The sequence below is a fragment of the Callorhinchus milii genome, unplaced genomic scaffold (assembly GCF_018977255.1).
Source record: "Callorhinchus milii isolate IMCB2004 unplaced genomic scaffold, IMCB_Cmil_1.0 Scaffold11, whole genome shotgun sequence".
In the NCBI taxonomy this organism is placed as follows: domain Eukaryota; kingdom Metazoa; phylum Chordata; class Chondrichthyes; order Chimaeriformes; family Callorhinchidae; genus Callorhinchus; species Callorhinchus milii.
Window position 1 is genome coordinate 18,613,180 of NW_024704752.1, and position 27,247 is coordinate 18,640,426.

The 27,247-nt window shown below is 38.3% G+C and overlaps 1 protein-coding gene across 1 annotated transcript in view; it reads right to left on the reverse strand.

The window, feature by feature from the left end:
- Positions 1-7,833: 7,833 nt before the first annotated feature.
- Positions 7,834-27,247, reverse strand: part of lekr1 (leucine, glutamate and lysine rich 1) — a 66,692-nt gene continuing 47,278 nt past the window's right edge. Inside the window, exons 7-13 of the mRNA XM_042339314.1 lie at positions 25,627-25,708; positions 19,631-19,708; positions 19,337-19,540; positions 13,666-13,759; positions 12,127-12,291; positions 10,079-10,378; positions 7,834-9,221 (exon numbers count right to left, since the gene is read on the reverse strand). Coding sequence (XP_042195248.1) covers positions 8,823-9,221; positions 10,079-10,378; positions 12,127-12,291; positions 13,666-13,759; positions 19,337-19,540; positions 19,631-19,708; positions 25,627-25,708 — 1,322 coding nt within the window. The 3' untranslated portion in view covers positions 7,834-8,822. The remainder of the gene's footprint in view (positions 9,222-10,078; positions 10,379-12,126; positions 12,292-13,665; positions 13,760-19,336; positions 19,541-19,630; positions 19,709-25,626; positions 25,709-27,247) is intronic.

A 27,247-nucleotide genomic window follows, 5' to 3' on the forward strand; every position in this document is an offset into this window, starting at 1 on the left:
TCTGTGGGACGCTGCTGTTTGCGATTGGCTGCCACGTTTCGGCCACAAAATATACAGTCAATTCACTTTACAGTACATCCCGTGAAGCGCTTTGAGACGTCTCGAAGACATGATAAGGTGCTGTATCAAATGCAAGAATTATTATATTATTTATTATTATAAGAGAGGACCTGACGAGAGGGGCTGCTCAGGTCCAGGGTAGTCAATGAGGTGGCACCGCATAGGCCCAGTCTATGTAGGACTTAGTAAAGAGAACTTTTTTTTAGGCAGCGAATAAAGGCTGAATGGTTAAAAGTGTACAGCTCCTTTCTGTGTCAATGTGCTTGACGAGAAGTTTGGGACAATCCACTGTGGGAATATCAGCCACTACCGGAGCGATTGCAAATCAACCCAAGCGGAAACTGACAAATCTCACCAAACATGAATGATTATAGATTGAATTCTGTGTTCAGTCTCGCGATTTATTTGCAAGACTGCAGTTCTGTACTGCTAGGGATGATGGGTTATGTATGTATGTATATATATATATATTTTAGCTTAAGTTGTGAATTATTCTCTTATTTGCTGATTGCATTGCTGGGTTGTCAGGACTGAAGGAGATCTTACTGCTGTAAAGCAAATCAATGTTATATCATGTGCATTCATATCTGGAGACCCATACCTTTAACATATCAAACACACAGTACAACCACATACATGGCACGCCACACAAAACAGAAACCATGCACGATTGCATTTTCTTCACTATTTGTAAAAATGAGAAAAAAAAACTTTTGCACTTGTGAAAAAACACGACTTGGGTGAGCGAACAGTAAACTTACGGAACAGGCTCCCTCGGGAGACAGACGGTGGAAACAGAAAATGTCATTTGTCTGAAGAATAAATGATAGATTTCTGTGAGAAAATAATATCTGGAGAGAGATACAGTGTATAGTTTGGGACACGACATGTCAAGTGACTGCCAGGATGGTGGAAGGCGAACTAGATGGACTTTTGTCTTCTTTCGTCCAGCAAATTCTTATGTTCTTATAAGCCTGTCACTGGGTAAAGGATCTGCTTTACATATGGCATCTGCTGCATATACTGCTTTTTCTCCCACTTTGGATTGAGTGAACAAACTTACATTCAGATTGTATCTACCATCCATCCCCTCGGTTAGCTTCCACACATCGCTTTCATAGTGAAGCTATCAGATCTAAACCAATTTCTTTGATATGATTGTACAGATGAAACGTGATTCACAGCCAAGGACCTTGACCAGATTCCAGTCAGTCATGCTCGAGGTGCAACGCTGACTGCTTTATAAAAGCAACTTGAGCCAACGTGGAATAAGATGCAGTTTTGACCTCGTCCACCGTGAACTGGTCAAGTTCGGGTGAGGTTCTGACATTTAGGCTCTGTGCCCACTTCACACGGGGGCTGAGTGGAACCAGTCCACCGTGTCTTCTCAATGTAAAATGAGAACAAGATGAGGCCATATAATCAAACAAAAACAATAACAACTTGCATTCACACAGTGGCCCTCACACAGGGCAGCGTCACAGAGAAGGGGGGGAGGTGATCGTAGGCCCGGTCGAAGAGGAAGGTCTTCAGGCATGACCTGAAGGTGGGGCAACGAGGAGGGATAGAGGGAGAGTGTTCCAGAGTTTCGGGGTATAGTGGCTGAAAGTGCAGCCACATCACAAATCATCCTGGTCAATCATCTCTGGCTGTTACAGTACTTTGGCGGGAAGGGGGTGGGGGTGGGGTGGTCCTTAATTAGTAATAATAGTAATTATTTTGTTCCAAAAACAGAAGTGGCTGGGAGCACTCAGCAGGTCAGGCGGCATCTATGGAGAAAGGAAAGTGAGTCAACGTTTCGGTTCCTCGACCCTTCATCAGAACAAAATTATTTTGTTCCCTCTGATAAGCATCACCTCACATTGGTGTCAACCTGATGTGAGGAACCCAGCTGAGGAGAGGAACTCCTGGACAAGTTTGATCAAGTATTTAATCTAATCCTGTCATGTCACAACATCTAAAAGTGCTTCATAGCTGATTTTTTTTTATATAGGCGAACACACCAGCCATTTTGCACACAGCAATGAACCACCAAACAGCTATGGAATCAACAATTAATTTATCTGCAGGAATATTGGCCAGAACCTCCAGAGAAACTCCCTTCTCTTTTCAAATAACATCGCATGGGCTGTAAAGTCCACCTGAACAGGCAGACCAAATGCACCTGAAACCAGGGAACATAATAGTGACACCGCAATCTTGATTGAGTAAGTCTCATCAAGCATTTGGTATACAAGAAGACTCTACGTGCAGATCAGTCTTTGACACCGAAATACATGTTGCACGTCAGTCAGGAATCATTTACTGTTTTCACTTGATGCATTTCACTTGCTGCCCCAGCGCCAGCTATTGAGAACCAGGCGTGAGGAACTGCAGGTTAGGTCACGCAAGGTCACGGACCACACAATCACACTCTGAAATGAAACCAAATTCAGAGCCAAATGAAACCGCCGGCTGAGGTTTGAAGAACCAGCAGAACTTTGATAGAGGAAATTCAAAATCAGTTCTCATCTCGGAATGAAACAGAACTCTGAGGAATTAATCTCTCTCTCTCTCTCTCTCTCTGTCAGAGACGTTGCTGACTCGGTGATACCGAGTAATTGAAAATAGAAAATACAAATGCCTGAAACAGTTCCCATCATCACCGCACTAAGTAAGAGAAATAAGGAAGAATCGGGTATCTGAGCAGCAAACCCATTGAACCCCTTTGTCTGAGCACATTTTCCAGCTTGCGATGCACCTTTGTCGTAGAATCATAGAATATTACAGCACAGAAGCAGCCCACTCGACCCATTTTGCCTGTGCCGGCTCTTGGGAAAGAGCTACCTGACTAGATCCCCCTCCCCCCCGCTCTCTCTTTCTTCGCAACCTTGCATTTCTTTCCTTTTATGTAAGTACCTATCCAATTCCCTTTTGAAAGTTATTATCGAATCTGCTTCCACCCCCTTTTCAGGCCGTGAGTTCCAGACCGTTGATTATCAATCTGGAAAGCAGCCGTGTTCAGCCAGCACTTTGTATGGTTGGAAGACAGATCTATAACTGACGAAAAGTACACAAGAGGCAGCCTCCGTCAAATTCCATTAAACATAAGAGTTTCTGCGATAAGACAGAATGACTGTTGCATTTCTACCAAGGTTGGGTTAAGTTGGAAGCATGCAAACAGTGCAGGGAAGGAGGAGGGGGAATAAGGCCACAGAACAGCTGAGTCAACTTCCCGTGTGACATCCTGGAACTTCTTTTCCAGAGCAGAGCAGATGGCAATCAACTGCTAACCCAATCTTGTCAACCAGCCAAAACCACAGGAACCCAATCTCTCTTCTGCCTCACGATCTGCATGTCATCCATTGCACAACATGCAACTCACGCTTCTCCAATCCACCCTACGAACAAAATAATACAAAAGTATCTCACCAGCCCATGCAAATATTCCTCCAACACGCCCCCCCCCCGACTCACCCACCCCCATCCGCCATCTATTAATCTGTATTAATGTTTCATTATTAATTACTCATCAAAAACTATTTTAATTTTGGAAAGTGTCAGCAGATCAAAAAAGCTATGAGATTACACCAGGTCATGGTGGCCGATTTATGGCACTTATTCCATCTTGTCATTTATTGGTGACGTGGTCTTGGTTCACTTACGATTCACGAATGGCCAGAAGCAACGCGATATTCTCCCGTCAGAGAGAGGCTACTCAACTCCAGAAAATCCTGGACCTCATTTGATTTATGGGCCAAGGATTGCTTTTGATTAACTATTGTAAATTCCCACCCCCAATAAAAGATCAGTCTCTGGAACTTACAATGTTCTTCATTCAATCTGCTCTCCAGAAACCGTAAGATCCATAGATAGCAACGGAAACTAAATGCAAAATTGTCACTGAAATGTTAACAGACACTCATAATCTAATTGCACTAATGAGTTACAAAGCATCTGTTTATCAGGGTTTGAGGACTCGGTCTATGGACAATCATGGTTCTTGGATTCACATGAGTAAATCTGTTTTCTAATCTACACTTACAATAAGCATATTCCTCCTTCTTTATTATCGCCTAAATCAGCCGGTCTAATAGCTGAGCAAATAAGGTTGAAATAATTGATCAGATTAAATGAACCTCTTGTGTTGAAGAGTAGAGTAGTAATGCTAATAACCAGCAATAATCACTGGTTGGGGAAGCTTCGAAAAGAAGACAGTACTTCCAGTTGATCTGACACCATAATATCCACCTTATTCACAGACAAGGCTATGTCGTTGAGAGATACAGATACCTTGAGAATCCATTGTTGAGTATCTCACTCTATTTCTATAGGGAAGGAGGGAATTGTTTCAGAGATTTTTAACATTTATAAGAATTTTAGTACAGGGAAAGGCCAAAAAAATATTGTTTCTCAACTCCAACAACCTGACATCTCATTATATCCTTCAATTCTTTGTTCTTTCCAAATACTCATCTTGAACTATGTAAACCATCTGCTCTAATGTCCTTCCCTGGTAACTTATTACACAAGTTTGTTTCCTTTCATGTAAAACATGTCTGTTCAAGTCTGTTACATTTAGCTTTCTAATCTTTCGTTTGAGTTCCCCATTGTTTGAAAGCTTCACTATAATGAACAATTGGCCTGAGTCACCCGTCAATCCTCTTTATAATCTTAAAAAGTTCATAGTCTCTCGTTTTTTGGAGATAATTAACCTTCTTTAAACTTTCCTCGTAACTTAGATGTCTAAGACCAGATATCATATTGTCTGCCCACATCGATGCCCACATCTCAAGGGCAATAATAACAGACATTCAATACCCCATAAACCTACTAAGAAATACTGTATATTTTACCCCAGTATTCAAGGTACAGTTTGACCAACACCTCATACAGCAAAATCGCCTCTAACCCTCAGCTAATGTTACCCATTACCATGACTGCATTTGTCTTATTTTTATTGCTGCAAAGCAATGAATCTACAGTTTCAAAGACTATTTATTTACAATGATCCCTGGAAATGTGTTGCTAATCAGCATTCTGTCTGACTTTTCCATGAAACATTGTACTTCTTTTGGTTTTGTTTGTTTATATGGCTCCCATGTACAGTAACTTATTTTACATTTACCATAGGAAAACTCTTAGCAATGCTCATTTTCCAGAAAGATGAGATCAAGATGGGAAAGGCTTCATCTAAACCTCTCTTGCGACCTTATGAATCATATCTTAGCATCTTAGTCACTTAGCATCTTAACTTCCAAAATGATCTAAATTCTTTTGGATCCAATTGCATATTTCTTCATTACTGTATTTGCTTATGCTCCTATTTTGATATCACCCCAAACCTGAACATTTTGCTGAAGTGTAACTTTGTCCGTGTCAGTTATATATTAGGATTTGCAAGGTCCCAAGGCCAATTATATTGGTACGCTCCTTGTATCCCCTTTCTAGACTCAAAAGCTTTTGTCGAGTCATTTTCCACAGCTTGACCGCAGTATAGAATGAAATAAGGTACTGGACTGGGCCATATTCAGAGCAGGATAAAACGAAGGGATACAGAACAAATGAAATCAGCTGATATTTCTGATATATATATATATATATAGCATTGGTTAGACCTCGTCTAGAGTAGTGTGTAGTTCTAGTCAATCTAATCATAGGCAGCATATTTATTTCCCGAGTGGGTTCAGGGCTGAACAACCCAAAATAAATTTCGGAATCTACGTTTCAGAAAGAAGGAGGTGTTGAGGTAACCTAATTGAATTTTCTAACATGACGAAGATGATAAGACAGTAAATCCAGATAAACTGCTTAATCTGATGAAGGGCCCAAACAGTATAGTGATGCGGTAAAGAGTTTGGACGTTAGGAGATAATACACATTTCGCCTACAAAATATAATCCGCTTTACAGTATATTCTGTGAAGCGCATTGAGATGTCTCAAAGATGTGATAAGGCGCTTTATCAAATGCAAGGATTATTATTATTAATATACGATGGGAAGTAAGGGAAGCTTATAAACAAACAACTTGAAGAATAAGTAAGCAGGGAAGGTCACTGAAATGAAAAGGATTTGCGAAGCAACAATAGTATAAGAAAGAAGGTAGGTTGAGATCATTCAAAGAGGGGCAACAACAACTTAATTTATATCGCCCTTCACCCAGGGAACATCTCGGGACTAGTTGTTTGCGCCTAATAATCAAATAATTAGTAAATGATCTTATTGTTAACGATAGGACATCGATCCTACGATATTGGGTCAGACAGAATGTGCTGATTTGAGAACAGCAGCAGAACAATTTTTATTTTTTTGAAACCTAGATTGGATTTTTTTTAAAAACAAGAAAAACAAACAATAGAGATAAACTGATTACGTGCGAGCCTAGACACTAGGGCTGCCAGAAATCAGATGCCTCTCTCCAGGCAGGAAATTAAAAAAGTTTTTAAAAATTAATAAGAGGAATAAGTTTCTCCAAGGCTCCAGTTATTTGGCTTTCACTTGAGCATTCAATCAGCAAAACAAGGCACTGAAGTCATTCTGTCTCTGTGAGCAAGAGTCCTGTATCAACTGAATTAGCCTGTTGTTCTAAACTGAGCTTTTGGGGATGATAATTCATCTCAGTGGTTCACCCTCTGTAACAATGATATATTTGCTGGAACGCACAAGTGTTGGTGCTATTTTCATGACCCAAATCAGCCTCTCGTGAGTTACGCGTCACATCTATCGAATTTTAATGAATCAAAGCTTCATACTCTGTATCCCTGTGTATTTATTTAATGTCTTTCTAATAAATAAACACCCTGAACTAAGTCTCTTAATGGCAAAGGCTTACAGTAAACAATCGCTGCATGTGAAAATGGAAGGAATATTTGTTCACAAGATCAGTTTGGGTGAAGACGTCCCTTTGACCCATTTTATCTCAGCCATCTACAATGCCAACCCTACCATCATTCCATTACAGCATTGAGCTGTTTGCTAACTAAAGTCCAGTTTCCTGGACATAGTCATCTCCCTGATAACCTATTGCAGTTTTTTCAAGACATAATTGCAAATATATTCAAAGCATCTTGGAAAGAGATGCTCTTCCACGTTAATACCCCAAAAATGTTTCATTGAGGTCTTTACCGACGTCATTTATAGTCTTTATAAAATATTTGGCATGGTTTTAATGCAGATCCTCTATCATTAAATAACTCTGATGGCACAATTTCCTGGTGTTGTCATTGGCTTGAACGCAAGTTATTGAACATCTGTCCATCAGCTTAACAAAATGAGCATAGAATTAAAAAACAGACACATTTAGTGGCATTATTATAAGGTGCTTCAATGGTTCTCATTTATTAACCCAACACAATGTTATTCTTGGTAATATAAATTTGGATGGATTTCAGTTCTATTAGTGTTTCACTAAACCACATTTGTGACTCATACCCTTTGTGCTGCTCACTCACACTCACTTGACGTTTGCACTGTTCCTTGAATGCAGTTGAATGTTTCACATAAATGAAAACAAGGCGATATCTAGCATGCCTGAGATTCCACCATGAGGCATGAGTAGCTTACAGAACTAGAGAGGATATACCCATAAACATATATACATGTAATAATCTTCAAGAAGAGCTTAGACTTCATAAATATTTCTGAGTCGTGATTTCCTCCTGGTTAGATTTTCACAACCCGTATTGTCTCAGAATACGTGTTGTATCGTACTTTATCTTACCAGTCAATTCACTTTACAGTATATCTTGTGAAACGCTTTGAGGCGTCTCGAAGACGCAATAAGGCGCTGTATCAAATGCAAGGATTATTATTATCTACATGTCATAAATGGTCTTATTGCCTGGGTTTGTGCTTCAACCACACAAAAGGTCATTGCGCCTCCAGGTCAATCTAACTGACTGCTTAGATTCTAATAAATTGGCAATATCGTGTCTCAACTCTATGAACTCTGGACTCCACAGCAGGCAACACAGCCAGGCCTGGAACCTTTGGCACTCAAATCAGCAAGCCTCGGTCATGATGGTTAACTAGAGGTTAACAGAATGCACGAAGGACGTTTTCTTAGTAAAGCTTATCTGATTATTTCAAAGAACAAATAACAAACACTTTGGTTTTGACATTCCAGTGATCCTCTTAGCAAAGCTAGTGTGTGGAATCCACATACCACGGTTCCTGTGGGCTAAGATAACTTAGTTGTATCCTTTAGTTGTTATTAAATGAAACCAATACTTTCATCACAATTTGAAAACAATGTGGATTTTTTTTATATCAAAAGAATAGCTAAAAAGGGGACATTTGCTTTCAGTTCACTCAAAAGATTATGGATGAAAATGGTTTAAACTCTCCTTGTCATAAACTGTCTTTGTTGACGGCATCTAAAGTGAGAATTTAGATTTTTATCTATATAATTATCATCGCTAATAATTATTTTTCACCTTATTCTATTTTTTCATCTAATTTGCTACCACAGATGTTCTGAGGCAATCAGAATTATGAACTTAGATAATTCGATTACTGTACTTCTCAAACAGAAAACCTTTCCTGTTTTGTCGGACTCATTAAGTGTGAACCTTTTTTTTGTGTGAAACTGTGCAACAGTTAAAGTTTTTCATTCTTTACAGGCAAATCCACGGTTTTGTTTATTTATATTATCTAATACAGGATTATTATTATTAATAATACCATAGATAAAATGGTGTGTTTACAAAAGATATGTACACAGTATAAACAGTCCACCCAAACTAAGCTCAGACCTAAAGCCAGTCGTGAATTTCGTGCAGGTCTATTTCTTTCTAAAAGCAGCTGCAATCAGCAGTTTGGCTTCATTTACAGTCGACAATCTGCCTTTGGGTGGATGTGGCATGGAAATGGCTGGTAAACTTCTGCAGCCAGAGAAACTATTCAGAGCGCTGTTTGAGGGACTGGGGTTGGCTGAAAGCCCTTTTGAGCCACTAACTTTAGTCGTGCTGGAAGAGAGAACACGGTGGGATGTATGGCCCTGGCTGCCTACAGAAAAAGGGGAAGAGTTGAGGCTTGGTTGACCATCTGAGTGCTGAGAAAGTGGAAGTACTCCATTTAACTTCTTCAGTTCCAGTAACTGTTCCCGGGCTTGTCCCAGAGCCTCGGTGAGCTCGAAGCGTTCCTCACATTCCCTACGTACAGTTTCCTGGAGAAACGTCATCTGTATGTGGGGAAACAGATCGGAGACATGAGTTTATTCACAGAAAACATTGTAGACACTTTCTTGAAGAAATATCTATTAGAATGCTGTCCACTGTAAAGCAATTGTATGTGGGGAAATACAGTAGAGTGCCATTCCCTGCACTGTACTTGAAGCTACGTTTAATACTATGTCAAAGTACAGGTCTGCAACCGAAGTGAAATTCAATACCATAGGTAAGTGTAGGGTTTAAAATATTAATCTTGTGTGATTGTTTAGTCCATTAATTGTACTGTGTGTGTGTGTGTTGCTAAATATATTGATGTTGGTTGTTAGTGTAAACTCACACTGACCAGGGGAATAATAGGACAAAATCCACTGCACGGAATGATGTGTCCCATCACTCAATGACACTGCTTGTCACAGCTCCATTGCAGAGACTGTGCTTGACATGAAACCTGTTGAAGGACCATCAATTTTCAGTGGGTTACGGCGGGGAAATCGACGTCCCCAGCTGCCTGTTTGGATGGATGTTAGAGATCCCACGGCACTATTCAAAAGGAGGAGGGAGTTTCGCCTGGTATTTTGGCCCAGATAAATAATTGGTCATTCGCTTAACGTGTGCTCTTTGAATGACAATTACTTGGATTAATTACGCCTTTGAACATCTGAAGTACTAATGATCCAACAGCATTTTAGATGAATTAATAAGTTTGCAGGCCATCGGCAGATAGGCTGCCGCATCTGCCAGCAAGACACACAGACCCATCACTTAACAGTAAAATCCTATGAACCGCTTTGAGACGCCCTCCTGACGTGAAAGGCGCTACATTGAACCTAAGGACTATTAGAATTATGATGATTATTTGCATACATACTTCTGCCTGGGCCTGACTCAGTTCTCGTGTTAGCTGCTGCAGTTCCTGTTGAGTGTCTCTCAGCTCTGACGATTTCTGTTGTACCTCTTTCCTCAGGTCCTGAGTTATAGAATCCATTTTGTCCTGTTCTTGCCTTAGCCGGGTCTCCAGGTCTGACACCAGCTTTCCCAGGCTACAGATCTGATCTTCTTTCGAACGGTCCCTCTCCATCAGTCGGGACTGTGCATCCTTAAGCTCCTTCTCCAAGCTGTTTAGCTCCAGTTGCAATCCCTTGGTGGCAGCGTCAATTAAGCCAGGAACCTAACAATAAAGTACACAAACACTTCACTCACTTGGATGCCAAATTCCCCCAATATTTGGTCACTTTTAGCCTAAGATGTGTGCTCTTAGAATGACAATTACTTAGGAGTAATTACAGCTTTCAAAATCTGAATTACTCGTGATCCAAAAAAGCATTTCAGATGAATGTGGATGGTTATTACTGCTGGGAGAACACAGTGATCACAACAGTGGTATTACAATTTTATCTCATAATTCTGTACATAAAAATGAAATGCCTTCACATTGATACACGATCCAGACCCGGCTCCTTATACACAGAAACATCTCTCATGCAAAGCAATATACGGTATCTCAACCATTCTTAGAAATAGAGACTGTTACCAAAGTTAGACTTGGTCTGAAAACCCAACCAAAGAACAGTCCAATGTCACAGGAAAGATACTCACAGTTTAAGCATTTAACCTTTTGGTGCCCTGACCCTAATCTACCGTTACAGTCTGTACAAAACGCAATTTGGCAATCTGATAGCAGATTCTAATCATTATCATTTATATCTTAGAACTGTGATGGACCAATGGCCAAATATTACATTTCAAGAGTCTTTATAATGTATTCAGTTAAAGGAAGAAAGCTTTGTTTTAAACAAAACCATAGAAATTCATAGCACATTCGGCCTACTGAGTATGTGCCAGCTCTTAGAGCAAGATGTTTGTTTAATCCCACTGCCCCACCCTATCACCAAACAACAACAACTTACATTTATATAGCGCCCTTCACATGGGGAAGTGTCCCATACTCATACCCATACCCGGTCAAGCCTCTATCCTTCATATACCTGTCTACTTCCCTTTGAAACCCATAAGGTATTCTGCCTCTATCACCCTTACTTGACAGGGCATTCCATGTCCCAACAGTGCAAATAAAAAGTTTCACTCTATTCTGCTGGTGCAAGTTCCTATAACGTTAGTGTGCTATTATTGTGTGATAGTTTTCAACATTGTTTTGTATAGTTTATCTTACTCTGAATTTCAACTTTCTTTTAAATAAGAGTTTTACTACAATGAAATTGAATGTCCCGACAACGAACTCAGTAATAATGCGACATGATGTTTATGGGTTTGATGTTAACATGTATGACGCAACTCCCTATATTTAATGCAAAATACTTCTGAAGGTTATACCTACTTTACAGGATGTCAGTTAAGAAACTCACTGGATATTTGTCCCCATGCAGACATCCACATTGATTTATGGCAGTGGGTTTACTTCAAATGCACTTACACTATTGTTTGGTATTTAGAAATCATAAGTACAGTATTGATTGGCTTTTTATCAGCCAGGACCATATTGAGAATAAGATTGAATTAAAGTTAGGTTTATTTCATGCACTCAAAGGCAGTTACTTAAATGATTTCTTCAGTTACAAATCAGAGAGACACGAATGTTAAAGACAAAACTGGTAAAAAATGGAAAATGCAATTTACCAGTTTGATGATTCTTTTTGGAAAATACCCGATATGGATAATGCAACTAGGAACATCGAGAGCCGTGTAACTTGACTGAATGCTGCACATTGTATATTTGCGTCTTCGAGTCGTCTCAAAGCGCTTCTCAGAATATACTGTAAAATGAATTGACTGTATGTTTTGTGGGCGAAACGCGGCAGCCAATTGCTGAATTGCAGTGGTCTGTTATTTACTATACATATGAATAACATGGTTGATAGCATTTTAGTTGTCATTTATGATCACGCTGAAAATGCAGACCTTTGCCTGCAGTTCCTTGTTCTCTTTCTTGTATTTACTGACAAGTTCCTGGTGCTTTTGTCTGTCAATGTCCAGGTCCAGCCTGGCTTCTTCCTTCATCCGTAGCACTAGTTCCTGCTGCTCTTTGCAGTGACGTTCACGCTCTTTGGTGAGTTCTTCCTCAACCTGAGAAACGGCAAAAAGCAATGCTTACACCTGAGCCCAATGCCAATGTAGCCTCCGCATTAAACGCAACCAGCCACTGTCCTTGTACAACGGAGTTCCGATTTATTCAACACAATGTGTTAGTTCAACTCAGCACATGCATCAGTTAAATACAATTAATAACTGAATTCAATCAAGAAAATTAGCATCACAAATTTTCTATAATAATAATCCTTGCATTTGATATAGCGCCTAATCACGTCTTTGAGACGTCTCGAAGATGTGATAAGGCGCTGTATCAAATGCAAGGATTATGATAATAGTAGTATCTAGTCGTGACACATTAGAGATTCTATTTTCCAAAAACAAATCTTGGTTGGAAAGATTGTTATTCGGTAAATCTTTCTCCGTACATCCGCTAGCTGATGCAATCTAAGCCATTTTGTGGAGAGTCTGTATTAATTAGTTGCTAGGTAACTGCTCCGTAGCTTTTAGCTCAGGTTCTGTATGACTGGAAGCAGTTTAGTGCAGAATTAATAATAGAAGCAGCTCTTTAAAGCACTCTCTCCTGATTGCCATTGCGAGCAATAATGTAATCACTACAGCAGCTCAATCATGGCACAAAGCAAATGTTAGAAAATAAAAGAGATAATCAAAAAATGTTTTCAGTGAAGAGTAAAAAAAAACTGACGTATAATCTCCCACCCACCCAGCGGCAATCACCGTGACGGCAAGAGACTATTATGCTGTTCAGTAACAGTGTGCACTTGTCGTTAAAGGTCAATGCAAATGGCAATTGAAGTTGTGAATGAGTTGAAATGCATCTTATTGTCACGTTTTATCTCGGTATCTAAGACAGAGCTGAGAAACAGCTGCCCCTGAACACTTCACACACACACACACACACACACACACACACGTGGTTTTTAAATGATAGCTCAATAAATTAAATTCCAATCCATGGTGTCAATCTGAAAAAGACTGTGAAGATCACATAGGTTTCTTTCACATTTGTTGGCTTGCTGTTAGCTCCTATCGTTTCGTCCACAAAAACACACAGTCACTAAACTTCACGGTATATTCTGTGAAGCACTTTGAGACGTCTAGAAGACGTGATAAGGCGCTATATCAAACGCAAGGATTATTATTATTATTATCAGCACAGCAACACACAGAGTTTTCACTTCAATCCCCCCAAAATAAGAATTTTAGAGAGGTTTATTTGTTTTTTAAAAAGAAAGTCTCCCAACCATAATTTCCCAGGTCAGATCCACTTATTAACTCTTACACATTCTACTTGTGCAGGCAGGGCGTATTCCTATTGAAGTGTGTCGAACCAAACTATTAGCATCACGCTGTATATTCACCGAAGCTACGAGATAGAAAGCCTCTTGCCTTTTCTCTCCAGTTATCTTCACCCCCTAACTTCTGTCTAAAGTTTTCCCGTAGTTGCTCAATCCTGTTCTGATGAGAAATCACCATCAGCTCCCTGTAAGCAAAGAGTTACAGTCAAAATGTAAGAGTGGATAGTAATTGGCAAATATTCAAAACAGGCCTTCCCAAAATATCTAACCCGTCAATAATGAACTATTGTTGGAAAGAATGAGTTAGGTATGAATAACAACAAAATGAACACACAAGGGAGAGGGAAATAGATAGGAAAGAGAGGAATGGGTATAAAAATAATATAAAAATACAGGAAATAACAGTATTTGTATTCTGGTGGCAGAAAGGGAACACTTCCTAAGCCTGGCCTCATAAACACTTTACATCTTTTGAGCCAAGCATTGTAAGTCTGAGACAAGTGAATAACAGTCCAAAGAAACATTGGATCGATGGAGAAGTAAATAACTGACGGAAGCTAGAGAGGGAGTTACGTGAAGGAGGAATAGGAAATATTCATCGTCTTCTGGAGCTCAATGGCTATCAATCATTCAATAGACTGGCAAAAAGTCTTTTGCCTCCTGGAGTAATAAACAGAGATATTTCAAATGGTACCCATTTGCCATGGTTATGAGCAAAATGAACAATGGTATCAAAATGTGGTATCAAATGTTCAGGCCATAAGTAATAGAAAAAGGTAGACTTCCCTTTCTAGTCTGGTGAGACAGTCGTTAACATAGATTTCTATTTCTAAAGGTTTAGTTTTGAGGAATTTACTGAGCATAGAATATTTTTTAAAAATCTAACAGTTAATGATCTTGGACACAGCATTAATTAAAGTACCATAAAACCTTATTGTAGGAAATCATTTCTCCGCAAGAGGCTGGATGTTATTAAAACTAGGCCAAGAAAGTCATGTTTCAGCAATTTGGAAAAGAGAGCAAACATTCGGACCTTATTATACTGTTATCCGTCACTAGTATAAGTGCTCTGGGAACCCGCCCGGCATGGAGGGCGCTATATAAATGCAAATTGTTGCTGTTATTATCCGTGAAGCTTAAGACAGACTTCATACAGCTGAATCAGAAAAGAAAATAGTCAGATGGCCATCTACAGCGTATAGCAGCTTCATCTAAACGCACACACTGTCTCATTTTTTGGCAAAGTAAAATATTCCCAAGAACAGGAACATAGAGAAATAGAAAGAATCACGGAAAAAAACAGTGTTACAATATATGTGGCAATTTATTCATGGTGAGCGAGGTGTTTAATCCACAAGAGCCAGAGAGGATAATCTCTCCTGCTTCTTGAACGGATTTGCCAATGTGTGATATCTGTCCACTGAAAAGTGAAACCCAGAAATAATCAGCTACATGACGCAGATACACGACTGTTCTGCACTTACCTGCCCAGGCCAGTAATGTTTTTCTTCTTCAAAAAAAAATGTTTCCTTAGATTTACATTTCAGCAAAGGAAGACCAGCAGATGGTTTGATAGAAATACTGATGAGTTCAAAACACCTATGCAGGAAATAAGATCACTGGAAATCTAAACAGAAACTGTTGCTTGCTGTGAGAGGTGATTTGTATTCAAAGTCAGTGACATTCTGCCGCCAGAGAAAGGTTTAAAACTGTAAATGTTTAATCTTCTTAGCATCATTTGATATCATGGATTGTCACAAGAATTTGAACAAGATTACTTTTTTGTCACAGTGAACTCAGAATGTCATGAGTCATGACCCAGATTATGTACTTTATGGTCTTGAAAATTACAGGAACAGTTTTTCCTCATCATTGGAATGAGAAGATGAACTTTTAGCCCAAATCAGACACTGCCCGACACCGGCACAACCCCTCAGTTTATACATGTGGGTTTGGTTTAAATACCCATATAAAATCCCAGAAACCAAAGCCAATGTTACAACAGCGATGGAATGCTGAAGGAGAGTGTGTATATTGATGTGTGACTGGGCTATGAGTGCGTAAAGGTCTTGAGGAAAATATAGTACTAAATCCTACGTGTGTGTGGGTGTCGGTGCATATGCCGTGCTGAAAACTGGTTTGCCTCACTTGTACTGTATTTTTAGGTTCAATACAACCCGTGTTAATCACAACACTAATATGATGACTTTAACCTCTTGCAGGAATAAATCTGTCTCAGTGCTAAAAGCAGAATGAGTTCTAAAATAAGAAATGTGCATTTGAACTGCTGGGCATTTTGAATAAGGGAGAATTAGCTTCAAAGTTGTTTCAACAAGAAAATACATCAATTAAGCTAAACAGTCATTTATCTTATTGGAAAATGCTTCACTTTTAATAAAAAAAATTATACTTGAACCCTTATAGTATTGAATAAAATTACACAGACAAAATGGATTTTTTTGTTAATTGAGAAACCTATTTTGGATATAACCCAGCTAGGACTTGAACCAGTGCAGAACACCCAACATAACTGACACAAGCAAGTGGACTGAAATTGCTCGTTCAGTGCAGCATTTATGGTGATGGAAATCCCATTAACAGTCAGCGCTGCCCAGAGTCTTAACACTAACAACATTTCAGCCAACAAGAAAACAGAAGCTTGGGTTTTAAATCCTTAAAGACTGTAGAAGGAAAGACAGAAATGTTCAGAGTGCTTGGAAAAGGAGTTGGGTACAGTTTTGAAGAGTCTCGATTTCAACAAAGTTTAGGTGCGTGGAAGAGCCCTTTTGATGGCTAGCTCTGATCAGAGCCATGTAAATGGCTTCAGTGACTTGGCTCTGAAGATGGAAGGGAATCATTCTGTTTGCATTCCTTAAAGCTTTTTTGACAATTGTGGGTGAAACATAAATATTTACCAATATCTGGCCTAGATATTGCCAGGTCACCACTTCCTAGTGCATGTGGATAGCGTTTGTTGTCTTCCGTTGACGAGGCTTGCATCTTGCCTGAAATTTCAGCGTCCAAAGATTCTCTCAAAGTGACTTGTGGCAGCACATACATTGCTGTAATGGTCACCCACAGTGGTTTGTGAATTTCCACAGAGGCTTTAAGAACCAGGATTTGCGAGGAGCATAAACTGGGTCACCAGAAACTAATTATATGATCAGTCCCTTCATCATTTAAATAAGCATGGAATGAACACTGCCTCACATTACATTATAAGGTGACTGGGAATTTGGCAAGATAGATATCACATGAGGTGTCAAAAATTGTACATTACCTTTATTATTATTCTGAGAATATTCTTCATCTGTGGTTGATGTGAACCATAACATTGTGGCTTGCTGCCTGGTGGCTTGTTTCTGCTTGTGTGTATATAGTAAATGATTCCAACAGTCCATGGAAGGACGACGATGAAATAGAATCACTGGAAGTGACTACCTGGCACTCATTAGATTTGGTAATTAATAAATTTGCCAAGCCTGAATAATGAGTGCGTCACTGACCTCTGAGATTCAGTCAGACATTGGTGAGTATGATCAGTGTAATCGCTCCCAGGTGACTAGAGGGAATATGTGGCATTGAAATTCACAGCCGCAGTTTCTTTCACAGCTGCAGATAATAGCTATATAACAAATATAAAAATTCTCTGCTGATGCAAAGACGCCGGTTTTATTAAGGCCAAATAGTTCTTCTTGGCTTCAAACCTCTGTAAACCATAATCATTCCCTCCTCCAGAGCCTCCATCCTTTATTACGTTTGTTCTGCCGGAAAGTATCATTGAACAAAGTAGACGTTGCCCTCACATGCTGACTCACAAAAGAGCACAGAATGAGTAGCAGCAGGTATTTCTTTATTACCTATTTCATTGTGTCTTACAGTCCTCATGGAATATGTTTTCAATGTAGATAGTCCAGGAAAGGAACTTATGTTAGTCAATCTTCCTCTTCTCGCCAAATTGATCAAACTTTGTTATCATATGGTATTCTGACGCAGATATATTAACTTTTTGCAGAAAATCCAGATATGGGATAATTTCTAGAAGCTAATAACTTAAGACTGCAGTAAAATGTCTCTAACATTTACGGTTAAATAATTTTGTACTATTCTCGAACTTCAACTTGAGTTTCCATTTTTATCAAAGAATGCATGTTTTCTACACACCATGAAAAATACTGTGGCGTGCTGCTTTGAGCATAATGGGCATACTGTTACAGCATTCAAAGATTACCAAAGTTCCTCTTGTAAACCCTGTTAATAAGTGCAATTCAGAAATAGGTTATAAAATAAATTGAAATGGGGCAAAATAAACACAAAGAAATGTCACTCACCATGAATGGAGAACAACCATAATTTATCTGATTCTTTATCACTCACGCATTCATGTTAATGAAGGGCAGTTGAGTATATTAATATGATTTTTTTATTTGAATACTTATAATGAAAATAAGGAAAATGTGTTTTGATTGCATTTTGCCGGCAGCAACGTTGAAAGAAGAACCATTATTCAAATTGATTGTTAAAGGATTCCAAACAACGAAAAACGATGCAGTGAAAAATATTTCACACTTTACAAAAACATACTTTCTTTGACAAAGTGTAAGCTTAACTTCAAGTCTGAAGCAATTAAAATTATTCAGCTGTAAATGGTAGTTAGATAGGGTTTACTGGAGTCATAAGATTTTGCACAAGTATTTGGGAATTGAGCCAGCATATAGTCAAGCATAGAAAAAAAATCTTCCTTCTTAATGGTCTCTGAATGCCAGAAGTTACAAGAAGTAGTATCGATACTTGGGTTTTGGCTAAACTACAGAATCAAATGTCTGCAGATAACATCTTCATTGTCCTAAGCAAGTTACATTGCAGTTTTAAATCCCCCAGTAAATCAGCTGCCTCTTTTCTACAAATACTGTACGTAACACTCACCATTGAGGATTTCCTACATGTTTTTCTACCTATTACCACTTTATTTACAGCATAACAAAATATCTCCAAGATAATCAGTTACCTATTCCAACCTGCTAACTTTTAAAGGTACTTATAATATCTAGTGGGAGAAAAACACTTGTGAAACCTAACATTTAATAAAGCAAATTTATGTTATCAAATAATTGGTTTCCAAGAATGCACTCAGAATCTTTCACAATTTTGAGCAATCTCAATTTTTAAGACAAAATGGTCTTACAAATTAATACAGTCCAAGGTGGAATTTCAGGCCTTAAGAGTCGTGGTCTCAAGTTTATAAGGGGATAAAGGTAAATAATTTACATTAAATTATGTGGAGGAAGTTAAATATGTAGAGCATTTTTTCCCAAGAAAGCAGTGGAGGTGGATAGTTTTGATCGAATTAGAAAGATTTAGAAGTTAAGACTCTAGTCTTCTTTTCCATTCGTTCTTTGGGCAACTGTGCTGCAAGCTATTATGTCCTGATTATTCTCATAACTAGGATCTATTAACATTGGGTAGCTCAGTAACAGTGAGGGAAACAAGCTGGCATCAAAGAAATGATCACAAAGAAATGTGAAAAAATAACAATCATAATAATTTGGTTACTGAATCCACGACTGTTTGTGGGACACTGTTCTGTGCAATTGGCTGCTGCATTTTGCCCACAAATATACAGTCAATTCACTTTACAGTATATCTTATGAAGCTCTTTGAGACATCTCAAAGATGTGATAATGCGCTACATCAAATGCAAGTTATATTATTATGATTAGCAACTCAAGCCATAACTGCATGACCCAATGTAAAAGTTTTACCTTTCCTGCATTAATGCTGTTAGCTCTCCTTTCGTCTGTTTGAGGGCAGATTTCAGAGTCTGCAGTTCATTCTGTGAGCGTGAACATTGTCTTTGTATTTCTGCCTCTTTACACAGGTTCTCTTCCAGCTTTTCTTGTAAACGGTTATATTCTTGTTGCCAACGAAAACACTCTTCCTCTTTTTCTTTCATTTCTCTACCTTGTCTGTGATAAGACGAACAAATGAAATCAACTGTTTTTTTCTCCAATGAAAGAACATATTATCATATAATAATTTAATAACCTTTCTCATACCTGGATTCAATTTCTTCTTGTGCACAATCCAATTGTTGTATTCTGGAGAGAAGACTGTCTGCTTCTTTTGATTTATTCCTGTAGAGATACAATGAAAATATGGTTAAATCTGGCATCATCTTTTTCTATTTCATGCAAATGTAATCCGAATTTGAATTTTCAGCTGCTGAGTTTGCAACCTCTACAATAGTCCCTCTTAGAATCATATTTATAGATGTTCTCAGTCCGTGTGAGCTTGGTAAGAACAGTAAGATAAATCCTTTTGGACTAGGTATCTATAAAGTTATCTGGAGTAAATTGTGAGCAAGATGAAAACTGATGCAAATATCATCAGAAACTGGGAGAATGAAACTTGAGACATTTACAAATCAAATCTCAACATCAAGATATTTTATGGCTTTGTGGTGTAGCCCAAAGTGTGTTACTCATTATAATACATGTTAATTGAATAGAATCATAGAATTGTACAGCACAAAAAGAGGCCATTCGGCCCATCGAGTCTGTGCGGTTCTTTGAATAGAGCAATTAATGTCAGTCCCACTCCCGGCCCTTTCCCCATAACCTGCAAACCCGTCCTCCTCAAATACCCGTCCACCGCGTTTTTAAAAGTAGTTATCGAATCAGCCTCGACCGCCCTTTCAAGCAATGCCTTCCAGATTCCAACAACTCGCTGCGTGAAAATAAAATAATTTATTACCATTCTGTAGCATTCCTGTCGAAGAGTTATAATCAAATAGATAGCAGATTTGCACATGATTTAACTAGCGGAGATTTCAATATTTACTTCTCTGTAAGTTAGAGGGGAGTAACATGCCTTGAATAACACACATAATATAATCAGGTAATAGCTGACAGTGAGTTACAAGACTATAATCCAGTGGGCAATGGGTTGACGATATGATACAAATGGAAAGCGATTTCTATGAGCTACCCTGATGACTGATTGGTAAAGCCCAAAAAAACATCAGCCAAGGTTCTGAATCATACTCTCAGCATAAGTTACCTCGTTCAGTGAAAATAAAGAAAATTGAAGGTAAAGCGGCCCAAATGTGAGCATGATATTCATGAACTGATATAAAATGTATCACCAATAATTTTTGGAAAAATTGAAACTAATTTATATTCCAATTATCCTTTTTATTCCAATGATACAAAATCTTAATCTTATCATTCAACTAAGGGTACTCAATCTCAAGTCAGTCTCAAAACTGAGCAAGTTGTCCAGATGGTCTATAGACCATGCTGATTCAACATTTTGTATTTACATTACGTAATAAAGGTATTCATATGAACACAATGGCATATAGTACTCTCTGATTACACCATCAAACATGACTTCAGATTCCACCTCCTCCTCCAGGTAATTGAATACTTATTCTGTGAAGTTTTCAAAGAAAGCAAATGGGACTAAAATGTGAAATATGTCAATTATTCCCATTCTCCCTTCATGAGAGTCTGGTTACGCAGCTTGAAACGTGCATTGTGTTCTGTTGCATATAGTGCACATGAAAATGTGGGGCACATCTAACAAAGTCAGAACTGGTCAGAACTGTTTGCAAAAGGCAAATGTACAGAGGAAAGCTGGAAAGCCTTTACTAGGCACAAATGTTTTACTGAAACCCACTTATGTGCTCAGAGTAAAGTGATAGGGGTGAGGGGGTGGGGGGGTGGAGTGGAGAGAATGTACAGCTTCTGGGATGATGAATGCTAATGGTATTAAAACAAGACATATTAAGGCCACACAAAATTGAAAAGGTTTTAAAATTGCATTGCTCAGAAAACTGCAACATTAATGTTTTCACATTCGAGTGAACAATAGATTAAATAAAATTAGGTGTTGGTTTATATCAAATCTCATTTTTGGGCTCTTTGTCCTTACTGCTTCAACTGTTGCAGACATCTTTAGTAAAAAGTAACCTGGGATAAAAGTGTACAGATAAAACAGTATGTAACTGTGCTTTTGTCCCCATCAGCCTTATTAATGCTTGAACCTAGTATATGTATGTCGGCCACTGAGGGTAAAATAACAAAATTTTGTTGGTATTATTTATATAATACAATACAAATCCATGATGCATTGGTCAGATTATCATCTTTTTCTGGCATCCATATCATATTCTAATCAAATTACAAGTCGTCAATGACTAAAATCATAATTACGATAAGTAAGAAAATTGCTAAGCAAATATGCTCCGCTTTGTTGCTCTTGAAATAGTGATTGCAATTCTTTTGGCAGTCAAAATTTGTAACATTTTCTTTATGTATGTATATCAACTTTTGTTCTGGCAAAAGTATTCCTCAATTCATTTCTTTGGGGAGAAGTTGCCATATTAAACTAAAGAAAGGAGGTGATACTTATGACGTTTCCTATTGCATTTGATGTGATATCAAGGTCACGGGATCTTTAACATCCTGAACAGATTGGGACCTTGCACTGAATTGGAGTGAACCCACAACCTGACTGAGCGGTAAGAGTGCGACCCACTGAGTGAGACTGACACCTTTAGAATTTGACCTGACACCAGATGCGGCTTGACCTGCTGTACATATTCTGCTTTTAATCCTGTTTACAACTATGTGCTTTCAGTTGCCACATGTTTTCAGTTTAATTGTTTTGTGTGACTGTGTGCAATGTTCAATTACAGGAAAGACTTTCCTTTTGACGTACGTTTTGCAACTAAGACTTGGCATAAATCAAACATAGGTGGGGGGGGGAACAGAAATGTTGATTAGAAAAGAATGCACTGAAAAGCATCTTAAGCCCATAGATAACAAACGGTTAGTGTCCTGTTACGAACAGGCTGTTATAAGAAATTCTCTCATCAGCTTTCTTTTTCCGTACAATTGATGCCAATGGGGGGGACAGAATGAAGCTGAGACTTGTGAGGGCCTTCTTACATGGAACAGGAACAGTGAGTCATGTTGTGTCTGATTTAGACAAGTACCCAAAAGGGACAAGTTGTAGTGCACTGCCTGCCAAACCCACAAGTTATGGGAACAAATACAGAAATAGACTTTACATATCGTATTTAAGTGAGAGCATTATATTCTCCTCACTGTAATAAATAAGTTTTCATAGCTTCAATATCGATATCTTGTTGTTGTGAGAGTGTGGGGGAATGTTTGTGTCAGATGTTTCACATTCAATTCTGAGTTGATGGTTTCCTCTTCTTAGGATTGAGTTCCTCACGGACATGAAACTTATACTATTCTTGGATTGAATCATACCACTGATAGGCTTAAAGCTTCGGTGCTTGGGGTGAATTTTACTGCACACTATTCCCGAGAAATGGTCTGTCTGTGTCAATGGGTGGGAGATTTCTCTGAAATTTCTCAGTGTGCATTTTATGGATATCAGACCTATCTTAGGAACTTTTGTTAAAGATCACCGCTGCCATTCTTTAAATGCAGTGAGAGAAGAAAAATAATGAAAATTGAATGGCTTCCTGACATTCACACAGCTTCAAGCTCTGGAGTCTTGAGTCTCTACTCACATCATTTCAACCATAACCAAAAATACATCACATTTGGGAAGAGATCAAGAATAAATTCCCACCATCCAATCCTCCCACGCCTCAACATCTCTTTGTCCCATTCCTAAAACCAGCTGCCTTCATTGTAACTGGTCAGTCAATCACGTACCACAATCAGTTAATATCTATCAATCCATTACTACCATCTTTGTAAGCTATACTCATTAGTACATACAATCTAGTTAGTTGTTCAAATTGCCAACACTTTTGCTTACGGCGGGTTTAGCTTATGCTGATCAATAAAACAACTGTGATCCTTTTCCTACATCTTGATAAAACAAAGGCTTTGCGAAAAGATAGCCAGTGTTACTGACGAGCACGAGGTAGATCCCAGTGTGTTTACAAAAGGATGTGCTCCTGTAAATCGCTTTGTGATGTTCTCCCACTGTGTAAGGCACTATAGAAAAGTATATTGTCAGTTGAGACTGAGATGCACTCTTTATAACACCAACTTCCAATAGTTAGTCAAAAAAAGCTTTCATATTAGTATTGGGAAATCAGATAAGTTGGTTAATCAAACAGGGAACAGATAGTAGATTAGAATTCTGTAGTAAGAAAAGTTATGAGTTCATTTTTGCAGATTGATTTCAAATAGTTTTACAGCTGTAATCGTACAGTTACAGTCGGCCACACCACATGTATTAAAACCTTGTGACTAATGTTACTAAGCACGTTGTGAAAGAAACCAATCTATCTACTATAAATCTGTGTGCATTTCCTAGATAATATGTAAATTAATGTTTGCTTTCCACTTTAATCTCGCTGCAGCTACGGGCAGTTAGAAGTTTTATTAGGCTCTTAGTATAGGTTCTTCTTTCATTAGTTAAGTATTGACATAGTCTATTAAAAGCTAAATATATAGCACAGAAGTCACACCTAATCATGAAAGTGATCCAAATAAATCCTGCAATTGAATTGAGAGATTTAAAAAAGAAAATGGACCATTCAATTTGTATGTGTATGTACTACATATATGTATAATGTACACACGTTATTAACCAAGTGCATTGATTTTGTTTCTTCTTGTTAACAAAAGTGTTGGGTACTTATGAGCTGACTGATGCTGTAGGTGGCATGTGATTGAATGACCACAACTAGGCATGTCTAATTCACCAAGACACGAGATATGTAGTTTTGGTGATTATTGGACTGATAGGCAATGACTGAGTTCACATCTGCCCACAAAATACACAGTAACTACACTTCATAAGATATCCATAAATTTATGCCATAATTCAAGAAATATTCAACCAAGAAAACATTGAAAACATACCAGAGATCAAACCAGACTTATCTCGACTCGTGCGAATGTTCGGGGGAATTCTGCTTGATGACACTGCGGGTTACAGGTTGGCCACTACTGAGCTAGGCTTTATTAATACAGATAAATGCAAGATACTACATTTAGGAAGTAAGAATTGCAAGTAATTGGATAGAACAGAACTTTCTAAGGGAGAGCAGAGGAAGATCTAGGGGTGTTAGCTGATGCATTGTTCACCATGTCAAAACACTGTGAGCAGCAATAAACAAATAGGACACTGGGCTACATTGCCAAATCAATTGATTTCAGATGGTCAGAGTCACACTGAGTTATATAGTGTTCTGGTCAGGCCATACCTGATGTACAACACACAGTGTAGGTCACCATGACATAAAGGGGGCATCCAGGCCCTAGAGGCGGTGCAGAGGAGAGCAGCGAGGATGATTGCCAGTCTGACAGGAATGAGTTATAAGCAAGGATTAAACAAGCTTGAGCTCTTCAGACTTGTAAGGAGATGTCTCAAAGGACCTTATAGAGATGTATAAAGTGTTAAATGTGCTTATGAATGTAAACCCAGAACAATATTTTCAGATGCCACGAGACAGTAGAACACAAAGGACAATTTCAGGAAGTTTGTCTATACCCAGAGGGTGATTCATGTTTGGAATAGGTTGCCTGGAAAGGCACTTGAGGCCATTAATTTTAAAAATAGCTTGATGCTGTGATGAGATGACAGTAGGGTGGGTATTATGGGATGAGATCAAATGGGTCAAAGAGCCTTCTTCATCCAAACCAATCTTGTGATCTTGCAGTCTTATGTACATAGGTGTTTGGCTTCACAAAACACTGCGCAACCATATTTTACACATGGATACAATGAGGTTTGTCTAATATAAATGAAACATTACTTTTCTGCTATCATTTGCGAAATTTTGTTTCCCAGATAAATGATCCCACTTAAATGAATTACTAAATATATATTAAACATATGCTGAAATGCTGCACCCTGACCAGTGCCTTGTAAACTTGTTGTTGTTGTAAATATATAGGATAGAGAAACTCTCTTATAAGCTTTAGGACCCCGGATAATCCCAATGTGGCTGGGAGGTTTATGATGTTATTAATTACCAGTGATACCAGGCAAATCACAACCTTGTTTTCAAAGATTACTTATGATTATAAGATGTATTTTTTCCACTCACATTAACAGCTCCTTGTAGCATTCTAATTCAGCAGTAACTTTTTGCACATTCTGCTGCAGAGTGTCCAGCTGATTGGTTAGGCCTGTTAGATTCAACAAGTGGTAGCAGAAACAGCATTAGAAATAAAACTACAACAGCAATGATTTTACATGTATATAGCTCCTTCCACATTGAGTAGAGAACGCAGTTCATTCAGACACCTTGCACAAATCTGCTTGGGCTTTCATTTCACATCTTGTAATGGTCAGTGGAACCTTATAAAGGTGTCTGCGTTATAAGCAGTTATAAGTTAGGGCACTCGCTTTCCAAGTGAGAGACCTGAGTTCAATTCCAGGCAGAGGGCGAAACCTTGGGCAAGTTTCCTTACTCCACACAGAGCCTAATAATAATCCCTCCAAAACCAAAAACAATAATAAATTGGTCATTTTCAATCTACGACTGTTTGTGGGACATTGCTGTGCGCAATTGGCTGCCGCGTTCGCCCACAAATATACAGTCAATTCACTTTACAGTGTGTTCTGTGAAGCGCTTTGGGACGTTCTCCCGACGTGAAAAGCGCTATATCAAATGCAAGGATTATTATTATTATTATTATAAGGCACCCCACTAGAATGCAAGTCCACTTAAAATATGGGCTTTATGGGTTTATATATATTTACATTATTATATAATAGGTTTTATATATTTACATTATATATAATAGGGTTTATATATATATTTACATTATATATAAAACTTGATAGTGTTAGGAAGTCATACTCAAAATATATAAATAATTATCATTCCCAGGTCTGAGAGTCTTTCTGACCTAGTTTACAAATAAATATTAAGGAAGGAAACAATACGTTTTTACAATCTTTACAATTCGTTACTCCACATTGAAAAATATTTGTTGAAATAAGTAATAATATGCTCAGAAAAAGTTTTGAAAGTATTGCAAATAACTACAGCTGGGCAGAACAACATAGAAGTTATATAAATAAGTTTTAGTTACTAGGACCACCTTGGTCTTGAACCTAAAGGCATTACTTGGCTCAAGTTCTTATTTGTAAACTCTGTGCATTGTATCTTGGTAGAAGGCAGGGCAAGTTGCCCTGATCTGACTGAGGCTCTCAATAATATTTTGCATATGACATTACTGGCTCTAAATGCCAAGCAGCTGTTAGTCAGAGCAAATGGATCAATTCCAGGATCAGAAGCAACACAAAGAGTTATGTGATTATACATTGTTTTACCCATTGCTGGCTTAGGACTAAATCAGTTTCATAATTAAAACCAAGGCGGCAGATAACCTTTGAAAAGAAATTGCTACCTTATACGGCAGCCAGTACTCTTAACGTTTCACTAACAAATGATCTATCAAACACTTCTGAAATCATGCCATTAGTCTTTCAAGATCATTGAATGTATTATTTTAGCATAATCCGTCTGAATATATTTTAGAAAAATTCAATTATTGTGGGCAAAAATGCTGCCCTGGCCCCGGAAGGGTTAATTGTGAGTTAATTGGAAGCCGCATTTTATTTTTAAAACTTATTTTTCAACAGCAACAGTGCAATGAAACAAAGCAGTGCTTTGAAGCCTTTTCGAACTGGGAATATTTTAATGAATATCATAACTG